Raw genomic sequence first — 10,989 nt, forward strand, 5'->3', positions numbered from 1 at the left:
GACTCACCCCACCAGCTTAGCACAGCCGAGTGGAGCAGAGCAGACAGCACGTCTGCCTCCCCTCCATCCCCTCTCGCAGGGCACCCCCACACACCCAGACGTTATGTAAGGAGCCCCCTGTGTGTCTGAAATTCAGCATGTGCATGAGAAAGTGTGCGAGACTGAGAGAGTTGGTGTGCATGCTCCTTGCATTGCCAGAATACAAATGTGCAAGCTCGCTAAGAGCTGAAAGAAATGTCTAGATATAGATTTGGAGTTTGGCAGAGTTTGTGTGTGTGCGAGAGAGAAAGAGAGAAAGGAACTGGTGGTATTGCATAACCAAATAATGGGGAGACAGAGAAGTTTGAAGTTACAACGCATTTACCTTAAAAACACAATTTGAAGTTTCTCTCGTGTTAATTAACTCGTCTTATTTCAGTTGAATTTAGAAAAAAGAACAAGAATTAAACGTGCTCTAAAATTCATTAATACTGACAGTGCCTTAGTATTAATAATATATAAGCAAAATTAAAGTAAGCCACAGTCTGATGTCAAGGGGGTGTGATAATACATGTAAATCAGCTTGTTTACCTGATTCACATCTCCTTTGGTCTCCACAGTTTTGGGTATGAATTCAGGGTTTACCTGCAGAGAGAAGATGACCCGTCAGTGGCCTCAGATCTAGAAAGCTCTGATGACAGAGTCATTATCCTCATCAACACCTAAAACAATCTATTCAACAGCAACGCACGGGTGATAGTGGGCATAACAATGGGAACACTGCCACCTACAGCACATCATCTAAAATCCTCTTCAGCTGTGCTCACTCAAAACTGAAAAGCAGGTGCACTCAGCTTGAACAATAAACACCATATGATTATTAATGTCAGCTGATTTTTAAAAGCAGGTAACATAAAAAAAAAAAAAACCTCAGCTGCCAGGTAATTTCCAGTCGCCAGGTGTTTGAAGCGGAAGAGACTGTTCCACTGTCCAGCTCCGCTCCGACAGGGGTCATAGTGCACAACCTGACATAAGGACACAAAATAAGAAGCTTTAGTTTTTTTTTTAATCAGAGATTAGCATGTTTTCAACATTATCACTCCAAAGAATGTATTTCAGTGTCCAGCAGTTGAGAGGAGCTTTAATTATCTTGCTCACAGCTTGTATGTGAATTAGAGTACTGCACATATATTTAGACATATATCTGCACATATAAAAAAAAAAAAAAAAAAAAAAAAAAAAGACAGCTGGTGTAAAAGCATTGAGATTAATTCGCTGAATGTAACACCGTGCGGTTACATGACCTGGAAGATTATGAACTAAAAGTCACACTGGCATAAATGCCTTGATTTTAAAGCTTTTGGTACGCCAACATCATTTTGCACCGCAGTATCAGAATGAGTCAGAGTCAGCGTCATCTCTTACACACTGGCAAGAACACAAGAATATTCTGTTTTCCACAGACTGTTGCAACAACATGTCAGACACTGATACAGTAAGAGAAGTACATCCTGGCACAAACAGAGGGACAACAGGAACTTCAACTAACTGCAAGCTGATAAAGAGGAACATGCAGCACAACAGACGGGTTTATACAGAACTAAAGACGAGCACATATCTTACATAAAGGGGAAATAATGTCATAAAGTCATGATTGAATGATCTTTTTTCATGGCAATTTTAATATCTGCTTATCCAAATTGTGCTGAGCACAGTTTACAAGTCAGGATTTTACTCTGTTAAAGCCGTGCCTGGCAGTTACTTAGAAGGAGAAACTGCCCCCTGACCGCCAAGTTACCCCGGGGCTGAATTCACCAAACATACTACGGTCACATCTTCAGTCTGTTCTATGCTTTACCTCAATCTCCCACAGAGCCTTGGAGCTGGTAGCAGAGGTGGCAGACTGCCGCAGTGTGGTCCTGAGAAAAACGTACTGATGATCCTTGTGCTTGTCACAGGTTAGAAACTTCTCCTGCTCAGCATGAAACAACCTCACAACGTCTCCCTGACAGAGGACAGCAAACAAAAACATGAGTGCTACATAAAGAAAACTGCATGTTACACATTTTAAGACGCATGTAATGAATGTGGTTCCATTAAAAATAATGGCTAACAAGAATGCAAAGAAAGAGGGGAGGAGACGGGGGAGGAAAAAGAAAGCATACTCCTTTTAGGACATCGTCCCTGTAGTCACTGAACTTCATGAACAAGGTGACTTTCCAGCTGGTGTTGCAGTTAACAGCATTGACCTAGGGCATGCACACAAGTAGCAGACAATCGGATAAATAAGAGTCATCTGCCGAAATCACTATGATGATATAGTAATAATGTGACATCCTCCTTTTAATACCCCGGTGCTGATGAAAAACAATCCAAGTGCACTAGTCTCACCTCTTTGCAGCCAAGGTTATCCAAAAGCTCAATGTTACTGGCGTGAAGCGGCTGTCCGGCGTTCACTGGCATTAGCACCACTTTGTCTCCAACCACCACCTTGAAACCAATAGAACAGTCAAATTACAAAAAGAGACCCTGTTTTGTCAGTTTCTTGCAGTTTTCCAATAGCTTAACAGGAAAGTAAGAATGCATCCATGCAAAGGGTTTTTCAAACATCCCCATTTTTTTTTTTCTGGCCAAGGGTGCAGCAGCAAAACAGGCTGGGCTTCACTTGAGAGAGTAGTCGAGCCGTTCACAGCAAACAGATTTATTCATACCATGGCCAGAGGATGTGAATGCAGCATTCAAAAGACACGAGGACTTAAAAGTGCACTTCCTTTTGCTTACTTAACACATGCTTCCTAGTCCATAAAATAGAAAGCTGTAACAGACTCTACACGGTCAACTGTTTCTCCTCTTAAGCATCCACACACAAGCACGCTGTGGTATCAGAAACAGGTGGCCTGTGCTGTTCTGGAGTATTTGACAATATTTCAGCAGTGGCAAACAGTAGATAAAAAGCAAACCAGCTGACTAGATTTTTAACCTCAACCTGACAGTCTACATGCATTCGAAATGGTGTTGCATCCATGCTTTTCCACAGTATTTTGTGTCAGACCTAACACATGTACACACATCATGCACAATCAGAAGCAATACCTTTAACCATAGGATGCTAAAGCCAAAGGAGAAGGACAAAATCAGAAATGTTACTTGAACAGGACAAACAATGAACTGACAGTCTAGACAGAGGGAATGTCAAGTTTTTTGTACAGTACTTCATGTCTACAAAGAGCTGATGCCAAGGAGACAGAAACCTACATTGTCTCCTTCGCTGCGGAGCTTCCAGAAGGGCTGAATATAGAACCAGGAGCCCTCATTTCCAGCCGGGTCCAAAGAAACCCGCATGGCATTCTTCTCAAGCAAAGCAGGGAGTCGCTTATTCACCGTCAGGTACTTATTACTCTTTATGTGCAGGAGCTGAGACAGAAAAATTAGGCAGTTTAGACACTTGGGAGAGCAGTGGAGGAGGATGTATTCAGACCATTTATCTATCATTGTTAGGGGGGGGGGAATTAGTGTGAAGAAAAAAGTCCTGCTACACAGAGAAAATGATTCTTATGTTCAACCAGCAGGTGACTAAAACAACATAAACACAACATAAAAAATGTATGTAAAAATTATTCATATGATTCAGAAGAAAGAAAAACCCCAGAAAATGCTAAAACCATGAAATATTTAACATTTTTGCTCAACAAATCTAAGTTATAATCTGAATAATCATCTGGCAAAATGTGTATACTGCAGGTGCAATTTCTGATGATGCTTCAGAGAACAGTGCTGCTTTAGGTCTGCCATCTCGTCTTTTTGTCCCCCACCCTGCACACCACGCTGATATTAGATTCAACTAAAGAAAAGTGGACATATGATGTGTTTTTGAGAGCCTGCAAGTAACAAGGTGCCTTCACAGGTCTGTGTGTGTTAACAATAAGCAAAAACATTCCTCTGAAAATGCTCAGGTACAAGGACTGGACTGAATGAGCCATCCGCTCATTTGTAGGATACACGAGCTACTCCACTATGTTATTTAATTTGACTTCATTTGGAGACATTTCCTGAATTCACTGAACAAACGAGGTTCTAAATTAGCCCGTGCTTTGAGTCAATACAGACAAATTGCTTATCCATAAGGCGAGTCAACTAAGGTAAGGGAACAATGGCCGGTACCTTTCACAACAGCAGTTAAATGTGTGGTTTCCCAATCCAACCACGCAGGCAAGAGTTCAGCAATGAGTGAAATCAAATACCAGCATTGTTTTTTAGAAACCTGCCTGAGGTGTCAGGGGTTAGATGACAGTAACACAAGCTGGGTAAACAACAAAACAAAAGATAGACTCAGCACACAACAGAGTGTAACACCATAGTTTAAGAGATTATCTCTACCTGGATAACACTGCTGTACTTGACAACTTCTCCAAGAAGTTTCTTGTTCTCTGAATCGTTCTGCTTCTGCTCCAGTTCTGCTGCATGCTGCGTAACGAAGCAGACGATTGTTAAAAAGGTATTACATACACATCCTTCCTCATTCCACATTTTGTTTACAAACGGAAAGGTTGTCCACACAAGATCAACGACCAACCCTACGCTACCATTTTTAAAAAAAAAATATGCTGGATGGTCATAATAAACTGAAGTATGCTCTCTTAACCTCTCTGCTCTGCTTCGTGTGTCACTGGTCAAGCAGAGGAGACCCCCGCGGTGAATCAGAGAGCAACGGAAAGAAAATAGTTCAGCTGACAGCAAAACACAGTAGAGGCTCTCACGCTGAGGTCTAAAGAAAATTTGTATTTTACAGTTAAATTAGCAAAGTGATGTTAAACTCAATAATGATGTTGGCTTACTCATAACACATTGCGTCTTATCCTCACGTTGACAAATAAATCTTAATAATTTAACACTCAGAATCCAGATATCTGTACTAGATGGAAAGAATGGATTGGTGCATCCCTGATTTAAACTGTAATTAGGCATAAATTCATGCATAATTGCTTCCTGATTGTCATTTGAGCTCATGTGCCCAACGGCGGTTCAGAGTACCCGGTCTTCTCGGCGTCCCTGGTTTGAGTTCTTGAAGGTACCCCTGCTGAGGGACTTCATTGCTTACATGGGCAACAACAGTGTGACCTAGAGGGCTGTGACTGGGAGGGGCGGCCTGTCCACTATAAACCCAATTAGTGTTTTCTGCTACAAACAGTCTGTCCACAGCAAACTCCATGTTCAAGAATAACAGGGTTTATAAGCGCACTTGGTACAAGGACATCCTAGGTCACACTCTGGTCAGGTTTTGTAATCATATCATTACATCTGTGGCCATGTTTCTTCTGTCTGTTCTCTGCTAATAGCCCCATTACAAGCAGAAAGAAAACAACTGCATACAAGTTAAAAAGTTCTGTAGAACTTTTAAGGCTTTGAAATGCTCATAAAGTTAAAAATCCTCATACCTGTAACTTTTTAAAGAGTTCTCCTTGTGTGTTGTTGTTTCCTTGTTTCCCTTGTTTTGCCTTCCAGAACTGTTTCTGGGCCGAGTATCTGTTCATGGGACATACCTTGAAGAGGCAATCTGCAGAAGAGAAAAAAAGAAAAAGCAGTGAGGCTCACAGGACTCACCTGAGCCAGATAAAATGACACTCCAGCGTCTACATGTAGAGCTTGAAGCCTTGAAGTCATTTCAACACATCAAAGCTTATTTGTAACCCATAATGCAGTCTCAGAAAAGTCCAAGTTCACGTGTGTGTGTGTGCCCATGTGTGTGTGTATGACCAGAAACCAGTGTGACCAGTAAAATCCTACACACCTCTGAACTTTTTGGGTGGGTTGTTCAGGTCTCCAGCTTCAGGCTGGACAACACACCTATCATCGACAAGCCTGCAGAGAAGGACAAACATGAAATTGCATCAACATGATTACTATAGGTGTGTTATTACAGACTTAAACTCCTTTGGGAGCATTTTATTAAGCAGTAAACCACTCTATTATACATAAGGCAGAATCTCAAACTACAAATAATACCATGATTCGAATAGACAGTTTATAGCACTCCATGGGAAGAAAAGCTTTACTGTCTCTCTTCTCCATCACATCCATTTAATCCAAGGCAGTCCCAGTATCTGGATGTGTTTTTGGGTGGGGTTCATCCACGTTGGCAGTGCTTTGTTCTCTGCTTTCCTGACCAACATAGGTAATGTGGTGTTGTGCTGAGATAAAAGAACTAGAATAAACTGACGTGAAAGTTTCTATGACTTTTACGTGGGTCCGATTAAAACTGTAAAATAAATAGTGTCAGGATCATTTAAAATAAAGCTGTGAGACTGCACATTGAATTGGTCACGGAAGATCAGGCCTCTCTGTGAAGTCTTTTGTAGCTCATAAAGTGCACACTGAGCCACCTCCACCTGGGGAAACCGTGTGGTTTCTGTTCAGAGTGGATGATGGGGCTTTCAATAGGTGTCATCCAGTTAACTGTCTTGTTCCCCCATATCCTCGCCTTTTATTTGCCACACACTAGACATGTTTCACTGAAAGGGTTAAGGGACACAGCAGGTCAGCAAAACTCGCCTTTCTGACACATCTGACGAGCACAGAGTTAAAGCTATGAAGTTGATGATGGCTGATAACTAAGGAAACAGAACCCAGTTCAGGTTGGGGAAAAAAAAGTATTAAGGAAAGAACAATTATAAGAATGCACATTCATCAACAGCCATTTAAAGTTATCTGCCATGAAGTGTATTCATTATGTACTATGGTGTCCTAAACTGGTTTAAATTGGTCCAGAAGCAGATCTTTGGCAGGCAAAAGCAGTGATCCCTTTTATTAAAAGTGTCCTTCTGCACACATCGTCTTTAAACTGCAACATTTGGGCAACCTTTGTTAGCAGCCAGCACAGAGAGAGCTGAGGCTGAAGGTGCTTGTAAAAACCTTAATGGCTAAGAGCCCATTATGGAATCGGTGGGGAAAAAAGCAAGCAGCGACAGAAAAAGAGCATCATTAAATAATGAAGGCTTATAACATTTCAGTGATTGTGGAGTTACAGGTTTTTCTTTTATGACTAAAATGCAACTTTAAGTTCCAGCTGTGAATTTCTTTGCCTCTTGTTGTGTACATAAGGAAGAAGACTCTGATATTTGATCTTACCAAACTACTGAACTAGTTACTTTATCTAAATCCGTATCCTGCCCATTGTTTGTTTTTATTTATAGTGCCTTAAAACTATAAAGTGAAATTCCATTTCTTGCTGGGCAAAAGCACCAGAACATTCTGCAGAAGCAAAACTGAGACATGTGGAGAAAAAGGCCCTTTTGAGGCAAGAAGAATTCATGTAAAGTAAGCCTGTAAGGGAAATTATCACACTACCAAAGATGGGTTTTTTTGCAGTATTTGTAGCATGCATACAGCTTTCACTTTCCCCGAAAAGAAATGCTACCATTTTTTCTGCAGGCAATGACACCAGCTAATGAATTTCTAAAGACTCCATAATCATCCCATTCCATTTATCTCCTCTGCACCACATTTTGAGTTGCACAAGTGCATCCATTCATTCCGTCCGGTGGGGAGAAACATAATGCAATGCACAATTCCTCCAATTCATACAAAGCTGGCAGCTTTGCTAAAGAGAGCTGAGCCATTTCCCTTTTTAAGTCACGGCAGTCAATCAGTCAATCTACAGGCTGTGTATTGCTTCCTTCAACACTGTATCAAAGTTAAATCTAAATGAGAAACAATAGAGCCCAACAGGAAGAATTATCACAAGGCTAACTGGCTAAAGAGAAGGGCTCTCTGGGAAAGCTCATAAATAAGGAGGGCCGCAGAGAGCTGGGCGTTAGTACAAACAGAAAGACTCTGACAGTGCCTGACACTCTGTAACCAAGTTAAACATGAACCAAAGATAAATCTAGCAGGCTGGACACAGGGGAGCTAATTATAGCTATTGCCTGTGTTTAGTCGACTGAGAAAATAACACAGACAAAAAAAACGAAATAGAGAGCATGTAATGCAAAGCAGCAAGTCTATGTAACTGCTGTTAAATGTTTTAAAGAACAGCGACGGGCAACAGAACAATGACTCATCTGCAAGAAAAGTGGATGCATGTGAACAATTTCAACACGAATGCATGTTTCAACTTGCTGATACCACGGTGATCTAAATGAGTCACACACATACTGATTAAACAGACTCTTCCAATGAATTCACTTTTGGTAAAAAGGTATGAATGTGAAAATGTTTGGGTTTTTTTTGTGTTGCATCTATGCATCAGTTTCTACTGTTAGTTGCAACAAACTGGACTGATTGTTACGACACATTAAAATATGGGAAATCTGCCAGTTAAACTGCAAGACTTAAAAGGTCAGGTTAGTGATGTCACTTGGAGGTTAGCCAGCTTTTGAGAGTTTGCAATGACAGGTGTGGAACTAACAGATTTGATGTTATTTTATGCAAACATGGACACGGTTGGGTAGATCAGGTTTAATTGCATTGACAGGGGTTGCAGCTCTGGGAGGATCTTGAAGGCTCTTTGCTTTACTTGCTGCTTCTCTCTGGGCCTGAGTGAGCTCTGGCACAGCAGCGTCCTTGATAAAATTCTCAGGGCACCAGTCAAACTACGTGAGCTATTGAAAGCACCTTGGTGGTTCAGCTACCCAATTTCGCTGTGCAATGAAACTGCACAATGACAATATAAAGCTCTAAGTCTAAGTCTCTAAGAAAGGCTGATAAGAATTTAATTATTTTCCCTTTGCAACAATAGCAGGCGTGAACAATCGTTGCTGTGCACTTTTGCTTTTTTGAAATTTACAGCCTGTGTACCATGTAGGGTGCAGTTGCTTCGATTTGCATTACCACACGCCTTAACAGTTATGGAAGCTTTTCATTTAAAATTAAAATATTGCAGCTTAGTTCACACCAGCAGATGATAAGTCAGGAAACAGCATTGCATTCAAGGGTTGCACACAGTTCGGCTTCTATTTGCTCCAAAACTCTACAGATTATCTGAGCATCTGATGTGAGGTACCTGTTGGCAGGAACGACTTAAAGCAGGGGAAAGGAGAGAGAACAAGAGTGGGGGGGAAAGGAGAGAACATGGGTGGGGCAGAGCCATTCCTCAGGGCCAATCAGTGTTTCCACACTCGTTCAGCAGGCTCAGAGGTCAGAGTGTAACCCGGAACCATCGAGGCATTTCACCTTGCACTGAAGCTCTCAGCTCATGAGGGGCGACAACCAAACAAACTGTGTGTGCAGCTTCTTCTTTTTCTGCACTGCTTTGCAAAGAAAAGCCGTTTTATTTTCACCAAGTAAAACTGATAAGTAATCTACTGAGTGCAAGTGCTACAACATAGGAAGGAGTCAAAACCAATGGTTTCCTCATTTAAAAAAATAAATAAATTCCTGAATATCATTAAAATGACACAATAAACACCAATAAATTAACAATAAATGACAAGAGCAAACGGGGATCAGTGAAAAGATTTTAAATATCTAATAGCCCCCACATTCACCTTGCACCCTCTCATGTTTATCTTGCAATCCACCAGATTCGTTTTCAATCTGTACATGGACTGCAAAGAGATGACTTCAAAGCATGTGCAACATATAGAGCACACTTATTCCTTCACCTAAACAGGAAGAGTCTAGTCCTTTATTTAAGTGAACACTATAAATATTTGAACATCATCCAAATAAGAGGTAGCCTAGAGCTTCACTCGGTGTCAATTTATTTTGTTAGACGTGGTCTATTTAACAGGAGGAGTGGCATTCAGGGTCACTGGACATTTCTTATCTTAACGTCAAATGAATGAACAACTACTCTTCCCTCAATCTGGTCACCCTGACACCTCCTCGTGCCTCTCTCTGGGCCCCTGAACCATATGTTGGTGACCACAGTAACAAGAATCCGCTCGCAGCCTCTGGCGAAGCGTACCTGGGCAACACGCTGGTTTGCATTCCTGTTAGATTTGCGTAAACGTGAAGAATTTCCTGAGAAGGAGCAGTTTACGCGCCGATGGGCCTTGACCGCAGGTCGCACTTTAGGTTTTCACTTGTTGGATTTGCATAAAACATACATTTGAAGAAGTTCATGCCAGATGTAAAGTGAAAGCAGTTTTTAAGCGTGCATACGGGAGGGTTAAGCCATGGACTCTTGAGTGATTAGAAATTGAGATAGAAATGAGGAACGTACCCCAAAGTACTGATGAAGCCATTCACCGAGCCTTCCGCGTACAGAGACACAATGTCTCCAATGTGAAGAAAACTGGATCTGTGCTCTGGCATTTTCACCGAAGATATGTTTCACACTCGTTCTTGCTTTTCCATTTATGAACAAATCCACACGTTACAGCGCCTCCAGTTTGGCATCAGCCATCAGATTCGCCGTCATTCTTCCAGATCTGCCGTTCGGCAAAGTCGATCGAGTAAGGGGAAAGCGCAAGAGGGAAAAACAAGCAGGCGACTTTGAGAAAAGCGCTGTGTTTTTGCACTTAATCAACTTCTTCCTGTATGTCAGAGAGACCCGCAGTCTTCACATCCACTCTTCAGGGGGAGGAGACTGCCGCTGTCACGGCTGTGAGCAAATTCCGTTCAATGACAAGTTTTTTGGTTTTTGCTCAGAGCAGGCGCACTGAAAACACAAGTCATTAAATGGCGTTTTACAAGGAAATGCACTTGCATAAGTGTGCGGAAAGACACCTGTAAACATGTATCATAGCAGACACGGGGGAAAGTAATTCAAATATATTAAAATTATAAACTTGGCACAAGCCATTAGTATGTTTGTGCAGCTGGACAAAGATCCCACATTATAAATCACAAACTATCAGACTGTCGGATCTACCCGTCATCTCTGTTAGCTTGATCAAAACTATTCATTTCCGTGTAAATATTCATATTGGTCTCAACACAGTGCAAACTTCTGACTGCTCAGCACTGTAATGGACAAATATGGTACTGCACTCTTTTGTAACCTATACAATTTTTGTGTGATTTCACAAAACTTCACAGTTTGACTCATTTGTGTTGAAGTAGCTGCTC

General features: G+C 41.5%; 1 protein-coding gene across 1 annotated transcript in view; it reads right to left on the reverse strand.

The window, feature by feature from the left end:
• The window catches only part of itpr2 (inositol 1,4,5-trisphosphate receptor, type 2), a 58,828-nt gene extending 48,318 nt beyond the window's left edge, over positions 1 to 10,510 (reverse strand). Inside the window, exons 1-10 of the mRNA XM_040025337.1 lie at positions 10,142 to 10,510; positions 5,768 to 5,838; positions 5,415 to 5,533; positions 4,357 to 4,443; positions 3,235 to 3,393; positions 2,371 to 2,469; positions 2,145 to 2,228; positions 1,838 to 1,984; positions 909 to 1,004; positions 571 to 624 (exon numbers count right to left, since the gene is read on the reverse strand). Of these exons, the coding sequence (XP_039881271.1) occupies positions 571 to 624; positions 909 to 1,004; positions 1,838 to 1,984; positions 2,145 to 2,228; positions 2,371 to 2,469; positions 3,235 to 3,393; positions 4,357 to 4,443; positions 5,415 to 5,533; positions 5,768 to 5,838; positions 10,142 to 10,233 (1,008 nt within the window). The 5' untranslated portion in view covers positions 10,234 to 10,510. The remainder of the gene's footprint in view (positions 1 to 570; positions 625 to 908; positions 1,005 to 1,837; positions 1,985 to 2,144; positions 2,229 to 2,370; positions 2,470 to 3,234; positions 3,394 to 4,356; positions 4,444 to 5,414; positions 5,534 to 5,767; positions 5,839 to 10,141) is intronic.
• Positions 10,511 to 10,989: the final 479 nt, after the last annotated feature.

The sequence above is a fragment of the Simochromis diagramma genome, unplaced genomic scaffold (genome assembly GCF_900408965.1).
Source record: "Simochromis diagramma unplaced genomic scaffold, fSimDia1.1 OVJJ01000293.1, whole genome shotgun sequence".
In the NCBI taxonomy this organism is placed as follows: Eukaryota; Metazoa; Chordata; class Actinopteri; order Cichliformes; family Cichlidae; genus Simochromis; species Simochromis diagramma.